The sequence below is a fragment of the Tachypleus tridentatus genome, chromosome 10 (genome assembly GCF_004210375.1).
Source record: "Tachypleus tridentatus isolate NWPU-2018 chromosome 10, ASM421037v1, whole genome shotgun sequence".
Lineage (NCBI taxonomy): Eukaryota > Metazoa > Arthropoda > Merostomata > Xiphosura > Limulidae > Tachypleus > Tachypleus tridentatus.
The window spans coordinates 134,717,186-134,739,874 of NC_134834.1; the positions used below are offsets into that span (position 1 = coordinate 134,717,186).

The window sequence follows — 22,689 nt, forward strand, 5'->3', positions numbered from 1 at the left end:
TGATATACAGTTTTTAGTTTACTGATATAGTGTCATATTTGTTGTGCATCATTATTTTCAATTTTGATAACTTAGAGTCATTTATTCCAATATGAAAATATTTTGTACACAAACCTTGCATTTAGAATAAATTACTTATCTAACTAAGTTTTGATGTTTTGTCAGAACAACCATAGAACACTAGAATGAAATGAGAGATTTGGTTTGACCCCACTTTCTGATTTTTTGTAAAACATACAAAAGCTTTTGTGATTTCACAACATCAGAAAGCTATTTATAGTTTTAAATGTTATAAACTAAGATAAAAATAATTAAAATGTTTAAAAAAATGTATTTCTTTTGTTGAATTGATTTCTCTTACCTATACTTGGGCTAAGAAATATCTTTGAAAATGTAATTTAATCAATAAGTTGTACAGTGTTAGCATATTTCTTATTTAACTTTTCTACTAATGTGAGACAAACACACCCACAAAACTGAGTTAATGAAGTATGGCTTTGATACTGAACAGCAATCATTATTTTTTTTTGAAATAAATCTCACTGCTTTGTTTAAGTAAATTTTAATAAGATAAATATATATTTTTTCCTTTTAACTCTTGTAATGATCAAATGGCTCATGACAATAAAATTATCTCGAGTAAAGGATATATTATGATGCTAAAAATATTACTTTAATAAAACTTCTGCAACAATAAAAAACTCACCATTTTCTACACTAGCCATTCGATGAAGCAGAGGAAGCCAAATCAAACACTGCGGTCCAGGATCAGACATCAAGTTATGTAGGAAATCATTTACTGTTACTTTTGACTAAATAAGAGAGAGAATAATTAAATCTGAACAAAGAAATTAGATCTAAGAAACTGATTAACACATCTGAAAGATAACAAATTCACATATTTTGTAAATTCAAAACTATACTTGTATTTATGCATGTACTCACATGCATATAATTTTAGGTTTAAATTTACAATATTATTGATTTTCTTGCAAACATCATGCACTGTACCAATAGAAAAACATGCCAAGCAGTGCAAAATGTATTTCCAACTTAACATTTTCTATCAAAGTGTCAGTGCCTAAATACTTTGTTTTAAGCAGATTATATAATTGGTACAATCTACCAAATATATTTTAATAACATAAGTAGCTTATTTTGGTTCAGTCATGAGTACTACACATTTTTGTTCCCCATCATGAATACACTTTAGATGACTTATATACAAACAACTACATCCTATTAAACTACAAATTAATCTTCTGTCTCTATTACATAAATTTTATGGGTAACTAATAATTTGCTAATTACATATTTTGTTTATATTCAGTATTTAAAACAAATTTGCTCATTGAATTAAGTTCCTTGTATAGCCATGTTATAATTTCTTTAAAAAATGACACTGAAAGAAGTATTTGAGATGGGGACTAAATTTCATGAATTAAACCCAAAATATTCATGTTGCTGGATAGTTCTTGGATTATTTATCATACAATAATTTTTTATTATGCAACTTGTGTTGCTTTCATACTTCTGTCACATTTTTATACTTAAAGAAGAATAAACTTTTGTCTAATCTCAATCACCTTACCCCATCAAATATAGTTCCAGGTAAACTATCATTGTATGCAAAAGTTGGAGATTCTAAAACTGATGATGGCAGTGCCAAGGCTACTTTCAAAAAATCAACAAACTTGCTGTACATCAAATATCCACTGGCATCACATACAAGGGAAAATACATCTATGAATGGAACAAAAATACTAAACCATCATTATACAAGTAACTTGATTCATATGTCTGGAAACTTTTAAATTACTGTGGTAGAACAATGACACACCTTTCAAACAGCTTAAAATAAATGGGTCAAATCCAACACTTTTATATTGATAAAAATTCTTTTAAACCATATGTTAACCTACAATGAAAACAAATCAAGTTTAAACATTAAACAACCAATGTATCAAGTTTTGAATGTATTACTGTTTTACATCAGAAGTAAAGTAATCAAGTCATACACAAATTCAGAGTTGTTAAAGTAGGCTTTAAAGTTTTCCAAGAAAAACAAAACCAAAAAAATGAAATACTTAAAATAATGAAATAAAATCACAAAATTAAAATGGATTAACAGATTTATATTTCAGCCTACAGATAAATACATACAACAAACTATGTCACTTACATCGCAGCTTATCCATTAACTTCCCCGAACACATGATACTTAAAGCAATTTTCACAGAAAAAACGCTTACTTTTCCAGTATCTTCCCTGAAAGCAAAAAATGTAATAAATTCATCATCTGAAAATTATATCTTGTCCTTTAAATTGATACTTGGCATTAATACACTTGTACAGTATGTAAAGATTTTGCTGAAGAAACAATAAGGGTAGGGAGAAGAAGCATCACATTATAAGTCATTTTATAATGACTGAAATACACTACATTGTATTTAAAGTAGGCATACAGTATGATTTTAATAACAATTTTACATGCATAATATGATACTGACTATAACTTGATGCATAATAAAATGTTAAGTTCATAAGCATAAATATTTACCATCCTTACCGATCATACATTATCAGAATCCAGTTCATTAACAATGAAGTGCATTGGTTAATGTCTACTTGATGGCTAGCAGGCAGTCGTTTGTTAAGCTGGTAAAAGAGGGAGGATAATAATGTTTCGAGTCTAGATATATTTATTTCCATCCGAGGCTCCAAAGTATTCAAGCTATTTTCTCTGAAGGCTTCAATGATGTTCCAGATATCAAGTAAACTGACTATAAAAGGATTAGGTTTTCTTTTTAATACTAAACACCAAATACATTTCAATAGAAACTTAATTTATTTCACATGCAATGCATTTCATTCTGTCAGGAAAACACATAAATTACTATTGTCAGAACTGAAAAAAAGTATTTTTAATTTCAAAACTTATTTTATTATAATCAAAATCTAATGGTATTCAATCAAAATCTAATGGTATAGCCTTCACATAAATACTCTGGGTATTTATCTTTCAAGAAACTCATTTCACAATAAAATTATTTGAATATGTCCACTGAATAATATTTTATCGAGGAAATAAAAAATTTCTAAGGCCTTCTAAAGTAACTACAAACCTTGAAAACATAGCATGTTTCTGCCTTTCTTATTAATAACAAAACTATTAAAAACTCGCAATGAAAGTACAAAAATTTTTATTATTCAGTAATAACAAAAGCTTGGCTTTACATGTGATAAATACATTTAGTCCAATTAATGAGTTTCCTACTTACGGTTTGTTTTCTTTTGAATAAATCGCAACTTGCTTGCTGTGCGGTAAGTTGCAAATCTGATGACATCAAAATTTTGAGATTCTGGAATTTTAAAGAAGTGAAAAACACCATGATAAAAATGTAGCTGTCTTTCATTATATGAATGCATGTCATGATACTATTAGTGTCACAAAAAATTGACAAGAAGAAATTCCATTCCCTCACTGTTTTATCATACCTTTGTTGCTAAGAAAGGTTATTTACATACATAGTCTATGAATAAATTCCTTTTTATATTTGAAGTTCTTTGCTTTATATAACAAAAATGTAGCTCAATAATATCCATAATTTCTAATAAAACAACTGTCATGTAACTAAGTCTTAAATGTAATTAATGCCATAAAAAATGAATACATGAAAGATTACTGAATAACATTCTTTCTGGGTTTAAAAGAATCCAATATTATACAAAATCAAACACTAATTTTTTTATACTCTTACAAATATGCTTAATTTTATAAAGATTGGACTCAATTTATTTAATTATGATTGATCAAAAAGAATTATTGTAAAAAAAAATTGAAACACAATTCTATTTTTTCAACAATTATAACATAGACAGCTTAAGGACTAATACTTATTATCCAGTTTATTACAATACTCTAGACAACTTTTCATACAGTATTATTAAAGTTAAATAAAATACCTACTCATATCAGCTAACAGGCTTGGGAAATCAACACACCGGGACCCAGCAATTACATCATCTGAGAAATTCCTTTTCATCATAGTTACCGATTATGAACAACTTCACCGTCTAAGAAATTAAGATATATTAAAATAACTTCAAAACAATAAATTTTAAAATTTTATTACACACTGATAGTTTTGCTATACTGAAACTAAATTTCTTTATATTTTTAAGACTAACTACACTTTTAAGGCTGGTTTTACAAATTAAATGTAGGATAAATGCTTTAAACCTTGTAGCTTATTAATTTCCCAGAGACCATTCTTGCCTACTTAGGCTACTCCCTCCTTTTTGTATTACAACCCATATACAAAACTTTTCTATTATCTAATCGTGATCTTAAATGTTTGTCAGTTTTCCTCTTAAACATCATTGTCACTGTTGCAGTGTCTAATACAATGAAAAACAAACTATTCCAAAGGCTGACCAACCTATTAGGATAGTTACAGTAACACTGCCTTAACTAGCTAGGTTTAAGTCTTACTATCCATTCCTTATGAAAGCATTATCCAAATGTTAACACTTTCTTCAATCGAGTATTTATTTCCAATAATACTCATCTCTTCTCATGCTTGATTTTTCTCACTTGATCCAGTGCTTTATCCACCACTAATCTGCCATCTGGCAATATCTATTTTGTGACACTCTCCACATACATCAACAGACCCTCTATCCTGATACAATAATATAATCACCTTTTTCAGATAATACTGTCATATTTTTTAGACTGATCCAATTCACTGTTTCTAACACCAGCTTTTAGCAGGTAGGACAGGCATGAAAGTCTGAAGGCAAGAATTATTGAAAATACATATTCAATTCAAGAAAATATTAACTTCCAAAATATACTTAACTCATATTATACTTCAGCTAGAATTTCACACTGATAAGGTAGAGGGGTCAGTGAGAGCATTATCCATAGAGAATGCATCTGGATAGATTATGGGCATATCAAGAGAATATTACCACCCTAGTGGGGAAAACTGCACGACATCTTAATCACATAATGTGGGTGGATAGGTAGGTATTTCATGTTTATTGGCACAAAGCTACAAGGCTATCTGTACCAAACAAAATGTAGTACATGATAATGGTACATGGAAATGATGGTAAAAGTACGTAAAAATGTAAAATTAAGACCTACCAGGAAGACTGATGTATTAAGTTCAAACTTGCTGTCAGTCACCTGAAGTTGGTCTTTCCAGTCCTGGGTTCAGATCAAAATAAAATTAAAATGTGTAAAAGAAATCATGCTAAAACAGTGTATAGTCCAATAAAAACCTTAAGTTAAAAAGACCAATGTCTCTTAAAAATGTAAAAACGTGAGTAAGGCAGCCAGTATCACCTATGACATTGGCTAATGTCAAGGGCAAGCATACCTTAAAAATATGTTTAAAATGGCATTGTCGTTCTTGGTTGTAATGGCGGCATGATAATAAAATATGTACAATTTTGACCTGAGTACCACACAGACCACATATTGGTGCATCAGTACCATATAAAAGGAAGTGGTGAGTTAAAAAACTGTGACCAATAAATAGCCTAGCCAAAACAACTTCCTCCCTTCAATCTTTACAGAAACAAGATGACCAAAGAGCTAAAGAAGTCTTGATTTGAAAAAGCTTATTATTTCGTTGCTCACTCCAGGTGGACCACCAATTGGTGTATAGTCGAGTTTTGATAACTGGACCATAGTCCAGGTATGGAACAGGGACGGTGGTGATTGAGCAAGAGCATATGGACTTTGCCACTCTGTCAGCTAGCTCATTCCCACGAATACCAACATGACCTGGTAATCAAAAAATCTGGACAGAGATAGCTGATAGAGATGGGCCAGTTTGTTTTGGATATTGATAAGAATAGGATGGTAACTAACATGGAATGATCTCAGGGCCAAGAGACAGCTGAATGAATCAGTACAGATGGTACGATTTGTATATTGCATACTTTCAAGATGATTCAGGACAAGAGAAATGGCATACAATTCGGCAGTGAACACAGGAACTGTAGAGGGGATTCTGTGTGCTACAACCAACCTGTAACAAACCATGGCAGAACCAATAGAGTCACCTGATTTTGAACCATCCGTATATATGGGAATGGATGGATTGTTTGAAAGATGTTTAGCAAATAAAGAGCAATATTTCCAATCGGGAGTACCGGTCTTCCTCAGATGACTCAAAGATAGGTCATAGCTGGGGATTGTAATTAGCCGTGGTGGAAGAGGCCAAACTGTTGATATCACTATGCTTTCAAAGATATATTCAATTTTTCTGATTGTGCCCAAATACGAAGGCTAAAAGGAACAATGGCAGATTTTCTATTATAGAAAAGCGTGGTCTACCAAGGATGGAATACACAACCCCAAGTAGGGTGCTGTGGTAAAGAGCGAAGTTTGGAAGCATACATAAGAGATAGTTGCAAATGGCAAATATACAGAGGGGGGTTCATGGGACTCCACATACAAACTTTGGACTGAAGAAGTATGAAAGGCCCCATTGCAAAGCCAAAGCCCCTGATAGTGGATAGGATCCAGCATTTTCAGTGCTAAGGTTCTGGCAGAACCATAAACCCATAGTCAAGCTCGGATCTGATGATGGCACAATAAATTTTAAGCATGGAGTACCGATATGCTCCCCAAGAGGTGGAAGAGAGGACATGAAGGATGTTCAGTGTTCTTATACATTTGACACGAAGTTGCTTGATATGGGAAATAAAGTTTAATTTACAGTCAAATATAAGACCTAAGAACTTTGCCTCAGGAACAACAGGAAGTGAATTAAGTGATCTATCATGAAGGGTTATTTTCAGACCCCACACTGAGTGGGTGAGAGAAGGTTGTTTATTTCAAGGAACCAAACAAGATGAGCATTAATCATCCTCTCCAAGGTCTTACTAAGGCAACTTGTCAAAGCAATAGGGCAGTAATTCAAAGAAATCTTTGTATCCTTCCCAGGTTTAAGAACAGGGAGTACAACAGCTTGGCACCAAGCATCAGTATAAACATTCTCCTGCCATATCCGGTTAAAGACAGCCAGGAGAAAGGTAACATAGCATCTCATAACATATGTCATCAGGTCCAACTGATGTATTGTGAGACCGATGATGCACAAGTTTGAGTTCCACCAGCGTAAGAGGGCTATTGTAGTCATAGGGATGATCAGTCAAAAAGGAAAGAGGCAGATGTTCAACCTAAGTTTTAATAGCTAATAAGGAAGGGGATGAGTTTGAAGAGCTAGATACATGAGAGAAACATTCACCAAAAGTACAGGTAATGCTCTGAGCATCAGCAACTTCATGGCCATTAGATATTAAGACAGAGACGGGGGGCAGCAGTATACCGTCCACTCACCTTCTGGACCTTGTCCCATATGACTTTTGAATTGGTGGCTGAAGAAATGCTGGAGGTGTATCTAATCCAAGATTCCTTCCGGCTTTGACGTCTAACTCGCCAAGCATGTGCACGGGCTTGCTGAAATACAATGCAGTTTGAAAGTGTGAGAAATTACAGAACAAGCAGAATACCACCAAGGATGGGAATGCCGTAGAAAAGATGTCGAGGTTTTGAGGATGCACTGAGCAGCTGCTTGGACAATACAGTTAATTACTGCTGCTACACAATCCTAAGAACCACACATTCATCTCTTACACTATGTAATAAAATTTTTACTTTTTCTTGTTCCTGGGTAGAAAGTGTTATTTCCCAATTGCTTATGCCTAACATAAATGGAATCATCTAGCAATGATTTACATAAGATGGAAGGATCAAGTTCTGAGAGAGAAGTGAAAGAAGGCCAGTTGGCCTGGTCCAACTTCCACCGAGGTACATGGATCAGGTGGCACTGACCACGGCCAATCTCTCTTAATATGATAGGGAAATGATTACTAACCTGAGGAATGATGTCAACCTCCCAAGAAAAGCAAATGAAAAGTGAAGGTGAGCAGATAGAAAGATCTATAGCAGTAAATGACTGCTATAGATGTTGAAGAGAAACAGGTTGTGATTCAGGAGCATATGCTCTATAGCACAACCCTTCATATCAATACTAGAACCACTCCAGATGGGATTATGCTCATTAAGATCCCACAAAATTAAAAATGGGGTTGGCAGGTGCTCAATAAGGACATCAAGGTCTAAGGGATGATAATGTTTTCCAGGGGTAAGGTACAGAGAGCAACCAGTGATGGTACAACTAGAGGAGATACGGATGGCTACAGTCTCTAAGGGCATATTCAATGACAAGGATCTGGTGGGTACATGTTGATCAACCAGCAGTGCTACTTCCCCATGTCCTTGTCCTACATATAACCTGCCACTGCTGTATAAGGAGTGTTGTTGAATTTTGACTTTATTAGTAGGTTTTAAAAATGTTTCCTGTAAAGAAAGGCATTTGGGACGATAAAAGTCAATCAAATCCTTGATGTCATTCACATTTGATTGAAAACCTCGACAGTTCCATAGGATTAGCATGGCCATTTTTCTTTTATGGTAGGAGAATACAGCATGGAGACCTTCTTCTTGCAACTATGCTCTTTATCCTTACTGGATGTGGGTCAGTCACTCTCTAGTGATCCTGCTCTGGATCGAGTAGGCAGGTTGGCGTTTGTAGACATACTTTCCAGTGATTGAGAAAATTAATGAATGGGCTGTTTAATTTTTGGGGTGTCATGAGAGGAAAACCCCATGGAAACACCTGGGCTTGAACAAGGTGAAGTTGGGCAAGGACAGAGATAGAAGTAGATCATGATTCTTAACTTTGTTGATTTTGGAGGGTACTAGATTAAGATGCACTGTTAAGGATTCTATAGGAGGCACGGAAAGGTCTGTCTGGACTCCTACTCTCGTAGTGGAATGGATTATAGAAGCACAAGTCCGAAATGGTACTGGGAATAGTAATTTCTGAGCCTCTGGAAAAGTATTATTATGAACTGTCTTGAGATATAGTAATGCTTTCTCTTCCACCCATTTAGGGCAATAAGTACAATAGGAAGTATGTGAGTCATTACAGTTAACACAATGCAGTTCTAGTTGGCATTCAAAAGAATCCTAGTCTTTACCAGCACAACAAGCACATGTTAAAGAACCATGGCAAGATGTTTTCAAGTGACCAAACTGTTGACAATGAAAACACCTAATAGAGTTAGAAATACAAGGCCATACCTTACAATTCAGATATCCTACCTTGATTGTGGTAGGAGGACACAATGTTGTAAATGTTAATATTAGAACATTTCTCAGCTCCATAATCCCATATCTACGAGTTAAAATTCAGTGCACGACTGTATAACGTTGGCTGGTGAAACCTGCGAGGATCTCCGATTCTGGAATGGTCTTTAAATCCCTCTCAACTATAACTCCTCTGGAAGAATTCAAAGCAGAATGAGGATTAACCTCAATGGGTATATCCCCAATGGCCTTCGGCTTTAAGAGGAATGTTATGATGAAGCTGTTTCCACTAAAATGTCTCCAGACCATAATATTTTTATCAATTTAGGTGAGCCAGCAAGCCCTTCTGAATAAAAAATGAAGACATCTGTCCTAAGGGTTTTTCAGTTAAAGAATGTATAATTAAAAATCGTGGGACAGATTCAAGTTGTGAGTTTGACTGTACAGAGTAATCAATGAGTAGTTGTTTGCCAGTAATTGGATTTTTCTCTATGCTGTCATATTTATCTTTATTTTAAAGTTATCCATAATAAAAAAGAATATTTCAGTGCCAACTGACCCTACCCACCATGAAGCCCTATGAGGGGACGCACTATAGTGCCATATAAGGTCACTGCAGTGACGCCAGGGTTTCATGAGCACTATACCCGAACACCAGTATCAGACATAATGCCCACTACACCTGTTGAGGACGTCCTACACTGGCAGTCAGTTGATCCTGGCCCAAATGGACTAGCCAATTGATCTTGGGGAGCCACCTCAAGAAGATCCATCTACAGGAATTCAAGGCCAAAGTGGTGTGTTGGAGTTGGACCCTTCAACCACCAGGATCCTCTTTTCCATACATGGGTCACCATGTATGGCAAACACACAGGTGAATCTTTAGATCCCAGAGGAGGTAAACTGAAAGTACAGAACCTTCTCTGGGATGTCCCCTCACCACGTACAGGAATCCATAATGTGGGTGTAATTTGATGTGATCCATCATCATCATCACTGGCCAGGCCCTCAAATCCCACACTTGTTACTAGGCATTTGAACTGCAATATATACCTATAGAGTAATGCATTTTGAGCCACTTAAATCAAGACAAGAAGGTAAGCAACCCTGAAGTGAACAAATCTTCCCTTCAACCACAGGAAACATATCTTATTCAGTATAGAATTTTTTAAAAATTATCCTCACTCACAACCATGGAGTTAAGGAGAATTTCATCTTCCCCATGAATTATGGAGAGGGCATGGAACAAAAAAAGGACACAGGATGGAACAACTTTGCATTCAGAATTACGAGGAGACAATGGACCCTCTGTCAAAAACAATTTACTGAATGAATATTTATAAAAGAGATGGGCCACCCTCAACCAAAAACACATAGTCAATCATTAAATCTAAACTGGTACTGTAAGTAGGCTTCCACAAAGACTGGGTCTGCTCCACTGATATCTGAGAAATGAAGAATAAGAGGCAATGTTGTTGAAGCCTCCAATATTATATGAGGGTCTAATAGGATAACTACTCTGATTTCTTAGTGTCATATTCTGAAGACAGTATGACAAGAAGGCACAAGTTTAACAGTCTACAATCCAATTAAAACAGTTTTATTCTTCAACCAGGGTGACTAGCTAATGGCATGAATTAAAGTTTGCAGTAACAAAGAGAAATTGATGATTTCCTGGAGAAAAGAGTAGATTTAATTAAATTTTCATTTTTCTCACGGATAAATGCATATAACAGCCTTGAAGGAAGAAATGGCTTAATATTATTCATGTTGTGTTTAAACCAAAGAAACACAAGTTTCATATATCAATACCAAAATATATAAAAAATGTTCATTATACTTATGTCTACAATTTTCAATCATCCTTTAATAACCAAAAACATGTTTATTTTATTCATCTCTATAAATTACATGAGAAAACTACATGAAAGAAAGTTATCAGAATCATCAAATCAACCATCCAATAAATAAAATTGTCCTTTTCAATTTTAACTCACTTAAAATAAGATTTGTGTGTATATACATCCAACAAGTACAACTCTCAACCAAATACAAATATGTAAAAGAAAGACTCCAGCTAGGTTTCCAAAGCTTAAACTAGTTACATTTATAGTAATTCAACTTTGTATTTCCAACATTATACCACTACTAAAATGCAAAACTTCATAAAATTCATCTAGTAACCTAACATTTTTTAACACCAGAATGAAGTCTCTCTAAATATTCTTTGCTACAGTATTTCAGGTAAGAATTGGCTTGACCACTACATAATAATTCAAATAAATTTGTTGTTTTTGAATTCAAAATTCTTAAAAACAAAACCAGGAACCCTATACTTTTCATTACAGTTAAAGGTTTCATCAGCAATAGGTTCTTAAATCAAAATGTATCTTATTTTTCACAACACTAATGAGGCTGTCACAAATTTCCATAACTGAGTTCAATAATTTTATACTACTCTATGTAAAAACTTGTTTTCAACATTATGCTTTAAGAATGCTGGTTTTGCTGGATGAATGAAAACACATTCGGAAAATGTAGGGTTTTCCCAGCAAATTTAAACATATTAGTGCACAAAACTCCATCCAAATCATTAACAAAAAAACAAATGTCCTCAATAATAAATACCAGCAGGACTCTCTGGTCATATTTTCCCACTCTGAAAAATTTTCATTAATTTTTATAGCTATTTGTTGAATAGTAACAGACATAAAAGAATCACTTTTTTCGTTACTTTCACTTAGAAATTCTTAGAAACGTTATCATTTTGACACATAAAAACTCCTAGGCAGAAAATGATAAAGTCTGTGCCATCATTCATCTTGTCACACCGTGTTGCAGTGTACGTACATTGTAGACTGCAGTTTCTTTTCACCACTAAATGGGTATTAATGGGATCTAGATCAGCTCTGTGCTTAGCTAATGTTTTCCTGTGTTATCATTAAAAATTATAGTTACACCTATCTTGATCATTTCAAATCAGTTCTTTATAGAAAATGTAAATAGATATTTTTCTACCCTTCAAAAATAAATGACACAAAATTTATCATTTCTGAATTAAAGACAACAAAATATAAAGTTCAATACTGAAGAAGGAACAGACTCTCATTACCTTTACTAGATCCACCAGTTTTGAGAAGAGAAAGACATTACCTGTATCACATTATCATAAAACAAGTTTTATCAGTTTTATATTTCAACTACTGCAGCTTTATTACTCATGTTTTCAACAATCATATAGTGTTTGTGCTGGTTCAGAGAGCTGATTCCATTTGAAAGCTCATTAACAAAGTATTGAACAAATACTTGCTAATAGTGCACAACTTTATATTACAGTTCACTGGAAGTGATATTTAATTCTCATGTGCATACACAGAACTTCTACATGAAAGACACAATTTTAACACTGGGAATTGCACGTTTACAAATTCATTTGTACTCATTGTAAACAGGTCTAGACTGGATCTATAACATTTCAACTAGAGACACAAATTAAAGAACATCTTAATGTAAATGAAAAAAATGGTTTAGCATTTACCCATACATGTACTATTACAATGTGATCGAACAGACTTCAACATTCTTTGTGAAATCACCCTTTGGATAGAGGATCTGATTTTCATCATAAAACAGATGAATAAAAAAAACCCTTAATATTTGAATACATATACCAAAAATGCTAACCTCAGCCAATTTTAATTTTTAACACGATTTTATAAAACTAATCTCAATTAAATCTCGAAGCTATGCTGATGCTAGCAAAAATTAGTTGTGAAGTGTGATTGGACCATTTCTGTTTCACATAAGTATACTAAATCATGGTTTATACATACCTTCTTCCGCGCTTTTATGAAACTTTATTTCACCAAATAGTTCTTAAATTTTACAATTACAAATACAATTCATTACTACTAGAAGTTACAATACATACCGAAAACCCTAAATTACGCTAACAATCTTCAAACTCCTCATTAAATGAGGCCGAAACGCCACCACATAACACAAAACAAAAATACAGACGATCGATTTATATTATTACAATTTACAGTAAAAACAACAACAACAAAAACTCATTTGTCTGTAATTATACTTCAAGAATAATTTTTGTTTGTTTGAAATTAAACACAAAGCTACACAACGGGCTATCTGTTTTCTTCCCACTGCGGGTATCGAAACCCAATTTTTAGCGGTATGAGACCGCAGATATGTCGCCGTGACACTGGGGGCTTCAGAAATAAAATAATATTTATTTATTTCTATTTAAATTTGTATATTGTTACTCGCGCAACAGAACATTTCTACGTTTACTCTTCCCTTTTTTTTTCTTACAAGTTTTCATAGACAAAACATATTCGTTATACAATGCTCTTATACTAGTTATAGTTATAAACGGATGTCTTTGTGCGGTCGCCACTGGACTTCGAAAAGCAAAACAATACAAAAACTGTCACCAGTCATATTCCGCGAACTATCCAGATTTGAAAAAAAACCTCTAACAGGCGCCGAGGATTTATAATTACCGTGCGCTAAACCAACTGCGCAAAATCAACCAAACTTCAAAAAGTTCAACCTCAGATCTACATGAACGGAGAGCTTCTCCAAACTGCTACATCTGCAAAATTTTTAGGGTTAACATATGATTCGAAACGTACATGAATAAAACATGTAAATAACATAAAAACTAAAATTTGGCGAAGAATAAACTATGCTAGGAGTCTAACTGGTAAAAACTACGGAACAACACCAGAAAGCATCATTAAAATATACAAGACATACATTAGACCTGTAGTAGACTATGCAGCTCCTGCATGGGTCAATGTAAGTGAAAAACAAATACAAACCAAACTCCAAACATTACAGAATACACTAATTACATCAGCATACAGAGTACCTAAAACCACTTCCTCAAAGTTCATGCACAATTACTCAAATGCACAAACAATACCAGATAGACTTCTATATAGTACAATAAAATATTTTGATAAAAATTGGCGAAAAATGAGTTGTTATGCGAACTAGACAGATATTGCATATATAAAAAAGAGAGACCTAAACACTTCTTCTTGTTAAATTTGTACATCAGATCATTAAGATAAAATCTTTTAAATAATAGTAATAATAAAATAAAGCTGAAATAAAACAGGCCACTTACGTTCTAGACTTATTTTAAAAAATGAAAGAACAATATAAATGGACATTGCCCTGAAAAGGACCAGACTAAAGTTATAATATTACTCCAGCCATTCAGTACTTACTCGAAATATATTAATCAGACCATTCCAACAAAGTAATGGAAGGAGGAAGAGGTCTAGTGTACCTGACCCTCCTGGGTATACAAATATATATACCCAAACACCAGAGAGAGAGAGAGACCGAGGAGTTAAGCCCAAACTGGGCATTTGTTGTATTCTATTTTAAATTATAAAACTGTTTATTTGATTGTTATTGTGGGTTGAATCCTATGAGTATGATATAAATCAATAACATTTGTTAGGTTCAATCAGATTTTGTGTTTATTTCCAAAACGACTCTGTAATAACTTTTCGCATTTATTTATAATAGAACAGTAGCTGATAAATCTTAATGGTGTCAAAAACAGCACATACTGGAAGTACAACAACTGATTTTTTCTTTATTTTACATTGGTTCACGGTTAAGAAAAGACATACCACTTTAATAAAAATAATTTAAATTGAAATGAAATATGACGGTGGTAGGGATTTTCATTTTTCAAAAGTATCTGGGTAAAATAAATTTAAACGTTCACAGCCCCGACAGTAACATATATTGTAAAAAAACTACATTTGTAAGAAAAAGAAAGAATATAATGTTTTCTTAACACTGCGCACTCATTTCAGTATAAAAATGACAACAAATGAAAATCCATTTAATTTCTGTGATCAGCTAAGGCAGTGTTCTTCCAAATCACGGTGCTAGAGTCTGCACCAAAAGTTCTTATGAACCTTTCTCATTAAAATTAATTTATCCAACCCACCCCCTTCTATAAAAAGTATGCTTATTTTCTTGTATTAATAGGTTATAAATCACTATAGCAAACCTGATGAAAATTATGAAAATATACATATATTTGTCTGTTTATTGATTAAGTGGTTATATTTATATTATGATTTTAATTAAAGAACATATAGACCTATATTTCTTTCAGCCAAAAAAGCAGGAACATGTCAGAAAGTGGTATATCTAGCGTCCTTGGGTTTAATTTAACCACTGTACATTTTCCTTACGTAACTACAACTGCTAGAGCAGTGAGCAAGATATTTTCCAACTAATAGTTTTCTACATAACTGTGATGATAATCAAAATTACAAAAAATGTTCCGGACGCAGTGAATCTAGTCTTAGTTTCGAACCTCTAGTACTTCTGTTATTACGAACTAATTTTCCCACTTTACGTTGCAAAAACTATATTTTGTGCCTGGTAGTGACAATCCATATCACATGGTAGTAACAAACATTTCTTTGCAGTTTCCAAAATACTCCTAATCAATGATTTTCACGTTGAACTTGTTATCTAGAGATAACATTGGCAGACTCATTCCCCCCCCCTTTATTCAATCATAACATCTTTCAGAAAATTTAAAAACTTACAGGCTTGTTGGCTGAAAATCTCAAAAAATGCTTCGTAGATCATTTAACATAGATAATGAAATATTAACTGGTTTACTTAAAAATCAACACCCTCTACTTTGGGATTTCGTGATATCTTTTCTTCTTCATTTGAGCATTTCGAAGACCGTTTACTTCGTGCAAAAAACATTTCTCTTTTCCTTGAAATCTTGAACTGGATGCGTACAACTTTTTCTTTCTTTTTTAATGCATACACTGGCGAAGAGTGATCTGTACATCGTTAGTTTTTGCGATTTTCCATAATAATAAGATTGATAATATTTGTTACCAAAATTTTCCTTACTAATTATATATAGGTTTAATGTAAGTATAATTAATTTTTCGCATACCTTGAGTGCTGCATATGATGTTTTTGCTTTCTAGCAAAACTTGTCAAGGCAAATGGATTTACAGAATACAAAACCTTTGTTAAAACGTTCTATAGTAATTTAAAATATACAAATTGTTGTGTTATATAGCGGATATTTATACGAGCTCTGGAACAGAACGAAAGGCATTGTCTGCTGCAGTGTGTGGCACGCAAAGTGTACAGATTAAATGCTCTATATAGTTCTCATTAGAGACCTGAATAGGGCCAGTAAAGATATACTTGATGAAAATTATCATTTTTATTGTGCGTATTACTTTTTATATTGGTTCTCTTCTATCTACTAAAGCCTCGGTCCTGCATGACCAAACGGTTAAGGTGCTCCACATGTACGAGTTCAAATCCCCGTCACATTAGCCATGCTTTCAACAATGAGGTCATTATTATGTTAGGGTAAATCCCACTACGTGTTGGTAAAAGAATAGCTCAAGAGTTGGCGGTGGGAGGTGATAATTAACTGCCTTCCCTCTAGTCTTAAACTTATAAATCAGGAATGGCTAGCGCAGATAGGCCTCATGTAGGTTTGTACGAAATTCAAACAAATCTCAATTACGTTTTTTTTTTTTTTTCTCATGTCACAATATAAATGTTAAAGTATCTATTGCAACCTTTATGTTTCTGACAGCTTATAAAATACGTCATTCGTCAAGATTAAATTAAGAAATTGAAAAAAATCATCTCAATAATATTCAAAAATTTACAATATTTCATTAGCACTCAGGATGAGACTTTGGAGTTAAACATGCACTATCGAGGCCATAAGGATCATTGAACTCATAAGTCTTCCAGGGCATAAGAGATGGAACAGTTAATTGCGTTAAATCATTATATATGAATATTATTTAATCCAATTTGCATATCACTTACACATTAATCATCCATTTAATTAACCTTTAATTATTAAAATATTAAGAGGTACAAATAATATCAAACCCTTAAGCTCTCTGTAGGGTATAAAGGTTTGGTTTGTTTTGAATTCAGAAGTCTTCCAGAGCATAAGAGATGGAACAGTTAATTACGTCAAACCATTATATACGAATATTATTTAATCCGATATGCATATCACTTACACATTAATTTAGCAGTGTAAGACTAATGGGAAGACAGCTAGTTATCCCCATCCACTGCCAACTCTTGGGCTACTCTTTTACCAACGAAAAGTTGGATTGATCGTCACGTTATTACGCCACCACAGCTGAAAGGGCAACCATGTTTGGTGTAATGGGGATTCGAACCGTTGACACTCGGATTACGAGTCGAGCGCCTAAACCACCTGGCCATACCGGGGCTAGAGTATAAGGGAACGGAACAGTTAATTAACTGTTTGCATTAATTAATTATGTTTGCATATTAATTAATTCAATCTATATATCACATATATATTAATATATTATTTAAAATGCGTTAATTATATATAGTTATTACTTTCCATGGTATGTAATGACAGATAATTACAGGAAACTATGTCAATTATTGACAATAATTATAGCATGGTTCCAGTTTTACGTGAATCAATCACATCTAATTATAATACGTAATAACATATTCTCATGGCGTGACACCAATTATTGGCAATAATTACAGAAAAATTCGAGTTTTGCATTAATCAATCATATTTAACGTAGATTTTGAAAAAAAAAAAGTATTATTTCTCATAGTTATACAAAACAACATTAAATTTTATAATTTATTTTTTTCAGTTGCAATTCGTGTTGAATATTAGATGTAACAGATTTTCAAGACTCAAAACCTGACTAAAGATCAAAGGTCAGACAATTATTTGTGTAGCTTAAACAATGAACCGTTGCAGGTTGATGTCGCAGATTTATCTAACTTAAGTCACTATAACAATTAGTTGAATATTTGCTCATGTGTATCGACGTATTTTTTAAAAATATGTAAGGATTATTCTGTTCAGAAACAAGAAATGAGAGACACTAGTAAAATCTTCAAGTAAAATTCAAAACAAGGTCGAAAACACTGTGGACTTGTAAGTGATGCTGGAACAAACAAGAAATCTGCTACTTAACTATACATAAAATAAAGAGTCTGTAGTTGAACGTTTTAAGAACACTCTTGAAATTAAAATATGCTGCTGTGTTACTCATTACGAAATATACATCACAGTATTAAATAAATGCAGTCGGTCCCCTTTCGCCTCCGTTTCTTGTTACAGAGAACTTTATATACGTGTAAATACTTCACAAAGTTTGGATATTCGAGTGTTTTTGCGTTGTTGTTGTTTTTTACCACTACTTCGCCTCTGTTGATGGGTCACCACCAAAATTGCTATGAAGTTTTGTTGGAGGAGATACGTGCTAGTTTACGGTTTCACATTTTTGTTTTGCTTTTTTTTATGGGCGTTTTGATTTTTTTAAAATATAAATAAAGGGAACAACTTTTCGTGTACGAAGATAACCTTTCATTAATCATGAATTTACATAACACCCATCCAGCTAGTTTTAACAAATGGGTAGATCGGTACGTTGTTTTGAATTTCACGTAAAGCTACACGAGGGCTATCTGCGCTGGTCAGTCCTAATTTAACGTTGTAAGACAAGAAGAAAGGTAGCTAGTCATCACCAACTCTTGGAATACTATTTAAAAAAACGAATAGTTAGATGGAATTTTCATTATAACTCGCTCACGGCTGAAAGAGCGAGCACGTTTGGTGTGATGGAGATTCGATTCCGCGACCCTCAGATTACGAGTCTAATGCCCTAAATATCTGGCTGTGCTGGGCCGATTATTGTTTTGATTTTTGTGTTGTGTATTTTGTAGGGTGTGTTGGAAATGATGAATTAAATCACACGGATGTATGGGAGATTTGACAACACGATTGCAAAGCATTAATTTGTAGAAAATTTAACATGATTATATATTAAGCCTCATTCTTTAACAATTATAAGATTAATAATTTTCCTGAAATTAATAATATCACGTAAACTTAACGCATAAAAGAGCGCATATGTAGTGCATTGTATTTTGCACGTGAAATCTACTGTTGTTCGGTTGCCAATGTGTTTAATATGTGGATACTTTTAACACCATAAAACAGGGGTTCTTAACCAGGGGTGCCCGCACCCCTAGGGGGTGCGAAGATGATTCCCAAGGGGTGCGAGGATGCCCATGAATAATTAAAGCAAATCTATATTTTTACATAAGAGTATGCTTTATATTTCTCCTAAGAAGAAACATTTTTGCTTCAGCAGTGTTCCGAGATAAAGTTAAACCTAAACCTGATTTCCTAATGAAGTGGTAAAGTTGCATTAGATTCCAATACAGGGTAAACAAACGGGTATGTCATTTGGATAGACGAGGAAGGGACGCGTACAGGACACGTGCGCAACACGGAGAGAGAGGGAGGTTATCATCACGTCTCAGTCCACACCACCCATCCGTGCCATCAACACGTGAGTTATGGTCTCCCTGTTTCAATGTTATTTTTTTTTCTGATGCATAACAGTAGGGTGGAAGATTGGTTATGTATTATTTCAGATTTTGCTTTCTACACATTTATTTAAATGAGCGATGGGTTGTTTACATAACACACATCATCACTGTAGCAGTGTAGCCGTTACAATATTTTCATAGAATGTATTGTCATGCCTACAAATCTACTGATTAAACCAGGTATTTCAGTCTCTCCATCACATATTTTAGAGATAATTCATAAAAAAAGAAAACACCTACACATGAATGTGTTTCTTTTCCAGATTTGTCTGCAGTATGTCGAAGAAACGAAAGTGGAATGACGAATATGTCAAGTTTGGTTTCACCTGTACTACAGAGAAGGATGGGACACAACGTCCACAGTGTATCCTGTGCAGCACACTCTTCTCCAATGCGAACTTGAAGCCATCAAAGCTTGATGAACATTTCAAGAACAAACATGGTGGCAGGGATGCAGAAAATGACATTGTGACATTAAGGGTCAAAAGAGCTAGGTTTGATCAGGTTGGCACATTGCCGACTTATGGATTTTCGCCAACAGAGAAACCTTTACTGCGTGCTTCTTATGAAGTTGCATACCAGATTGCTAAATCAAAGAAACCCCATACAATTGGTGAGGAACTGATCAAGCCATGTGCCCTTGAAATGGCAAAGATTGTTCTCGGCAAGGAAGCTGAGAAGAAACTCCAACAAGTGTCTTTGTCAAATGACGTAATCCATAACCGAATCATCGACATGAGTGTTGACATCCTGGAACAAGTTGTAGCTGACATCAAGGCTAGTCCAGTTAAGATTAGCCTACAAGTGGATGAATCAACAGATGTATCTAACTGTTGTCAGCTATTGGCAGTAGTTCGTTACGTGAAGGAGAAAAAAGTGGAAGAAAGTTTCCTTTTCTGTCAGTCCTTAAAGACAACTGCACAAGCTATAGATGTGCTTAACAAAATACAAGAATTTTTCTCAAGAAACGAACTTCACCTTGACAAAATTGGTTCAATATGTACAGATGGTGCACCAGCAATGCTGGGCAATCGTTCTGGGTTTGCTGCATTAATGAGGAAAGAAGTTCCTAATCTGAAAATCACTCACTGCTTTCTTCATCGTCACTCTCTTGCAGCAAAGACATTGCCCCCAGATCTCAAGAAAACTCTGGATATTTGTGTCAAGGTTGTAAACTTTATTCGCAGCCGAGCTTTGAATCATCGATTGTGTCAGTCACTTTGTGAGGAAATGGGTCAGGAACACACTGTTCTTTTGTACCACACTGAAGTGAGGTGGTTGTCACGTGGTCGTGTGCTGTTTCGTGTGTTTGAACTGAGAGGAGAAATTCATCAGTTTCTCCGTGAAAGGGTACAAGAACTGGCTATATATTTCAAAGAACCTAGTTTTGTTCAGATGCTTGCCTATTTGACTGATGTGTTTTTAGCTCTCAATGAACTCAATCTCTCTCTGCAAGGAAGGGGACTCAACATTGTGACTGCAAGCGCGAAATTGGCTGCATTCAAAGAAAAACTTGTCTTGTGGATAAAGCGTGTGAAGATGGGGAATTTGGCAAATTTCCCCTGCCTGGAAGAGACAGTCACAGAAAATTCTACCCTGCATCCAGACTTTGTTGCAAAGTTGTTGAACATATGCAGATGCTGCGTACTTCATTTGAGGGTTACTTCTCGTGTGGAGAGCTGCAAACCTATGACAACTGGATCCTGAATCCTTTCATGCAGAATTTGGAAGATGTCAGCGGCATCAAGGAAGATCTCATCGACCTTAGACACAATCGTGAAATCCAAATGGAGTTCACCAATAGTCAGCTGGAACACTTCTGGGCTTCTCAGCTGGAAGCATACCCTGCATTAGCGAAGAAAGCTCTTGAAGTGCTGGTACCATTTGCAACTACTTACTTGTGTGAACAAGGATTTTCTTGTCTACTTCACATCCAAACAAAATGCAGAAATCGGCTGAATTCTGAACATGACATGCGAGTGACACTCAGTACAAAGACGCCAAGATTTGATGCCATCACAGAGAAAAAACAGCAGCAACGAAGTCACTAAGTTTACTGTGCATTACAGGCTAAATAAAAACATCATTAACAAAATTGAAATTAATTTTTCATTATGTACCCTGAATTTTGTCTTGAAAAGGTATGCTGTATGTATGAAGATTAAAAAAAAATTTTGATTACATCAACTTTGTATTTTTAGCTTTTTTTATATTTAAGTTTCCAGGGGGTGCGAGAAATGATTACTGATTTGAAAGGGGTGCAAACACTGAAAAAGGTTAAGAACCACTGCCATAAAACAAAAAGATTAACATCAAACATATATACTTAAATACACACGCATTCGCATAAATAAATAATTCTAAAAGATAGTTTGTGTTTGTTATTGAGCACAAAATTTCACGGCTGTCAAAACACGGTTTTCAGTAGTTAAGTTCACGGACATGCCGCTGTGCCACTGAGGTACATTCTGATAGGAAAAGAATTAGAGCTTCACTTACTTTAAGGAGTGAACAGTGTTCTTGTATCTCCTAAATTCAAGAATGTCTTTGTAAGGAAGTTTGTCAGGAAACTTGACGAAGAAACTCTTCAAGTTGTTCATACCTTCTAAAGTTGTGACAACAAAATAAAAACAAGAATAATATTTGTTTTTGTAGTGGGAAAATATGTGCATTGATATTTAGTAAAAGAAATGCTCACAGGAAATAAATTTTTAATAGTTTTACAATTTATCAGGTGCAACAGAGAAAATAGGAAAGAAATCTAATCACATCTTGTTTTGTCAGAGGATTTCACCATTCAAAACCAAAACCAAGGAAGACTTTCCTAGGACTGAAGCTTCATTACAGAACATTGAAGAAACCTATGCACATCGGGCAATCACTGTGCTGTATGCGACCATAACCCTAGATGTTATTATAAATTGTATTGTTTTTTGTTCGTGTGTTAAAATACATGTTTTAAAAAGAAGTTGTGTGAATTAGTGTTGTTGGCAAATATCATAAATGTGATACATATTAACATTTAACTAACTTTAAAATTAATC

The 22,689-nt window shown here is 34.1% G+C and overlaps 2 protein-coding genes across 9 annotated transcripts in view; one reads left to right on the plus strand and one right to left on the minus strand.

Annotated features, from left to right (window-relative positions):
* The window catches only part of LOC143230374 (dystrobrevin alpha-like), a 49,972-nt gene extending 36,651 nt beyond the window's left edge, over positions 1 to 13,321 (minus strand). For 3 of the 8 annotated variants that reach the window (XR_013016418.1, XM_076463853.1, XM_076463848.1), the window contains exons 1-8: positions 13,012 to 13,320; positions 5,156 to 5,218; positions 3,971 to 4,077; positions 3,282 to 3,362; positions 2,570 to 2,783; positions 2,183 to 2,268; positions 1,592 to 1,743; positions 707 to 812 (exon numbers count right to left, since the gene is read on the minus strand). Coding sequence is in view for 7 of the 8 variants with exons in the window: in XM_076463853.1 (XP_076319968.1) it covers positions 707 to 812; positions 1,592 to 1,743; positions 2,183 to 2,268; positions 2,570 to 2,783; positions 3,282 to 3,362; positions 3,971 to 4,049 (718 nt within the window). In the remaining variant the exon portion in view is untranslated. Of the gene's footprint in view, positions 1 to 706; positions 813 to 1,591; positions 1,744 to 2,182; positions 2,269 to 2,569; positions 2,784 to 3,281; positions 3,363 to 3,970; positions 4,078 to 5,155; positions 5,219 to 13,011 lie in introns of all 8 variants that reach the window. The other 5 variants (XM_076463852.1, XM_076463854.1, XM_076463849.1 and 2 more) reach the window with 4 other exon arrangements.
* Positions 13,322 to 19,921: 6,600 nt separating this feature from the next.
* Positions 19,922 to 21,352, plus strand: LOC143228512 (protein FAM200C-like). The gene is made up of 2 exons (XM_076459758.1): positions 19,922 to 20,467; positions 20,549 to 21,352. Exons 1-2 carry the CDS (start codon positions 19,922 to 19,924, stop codon positions 21,350 to 21,352), a joined length of 1,350 nt encoding a protein of 449 aa, XP_076315873.1.
* Positions 21,353 to 22,689: the final 1,337 nt, after the last annotated feature.

Excerpts from the sequence above, each read along its gene's own strand:
- LOC143228512 (XM_076459758.1), top strand. The coding sequence starts at position 19,922 with ATGTCGAAGAAACGAAAGTGGAATGACGAATATGTCAAGTTTGGTTTC. Across the intron at positions 20,468-20,548 it reads AAGTGGATGAATCAACAGAT|TCCTTAAAGACAACTGCACA; the intron begins GTATCTAACTGT and ends CTTTTCTGTCAG.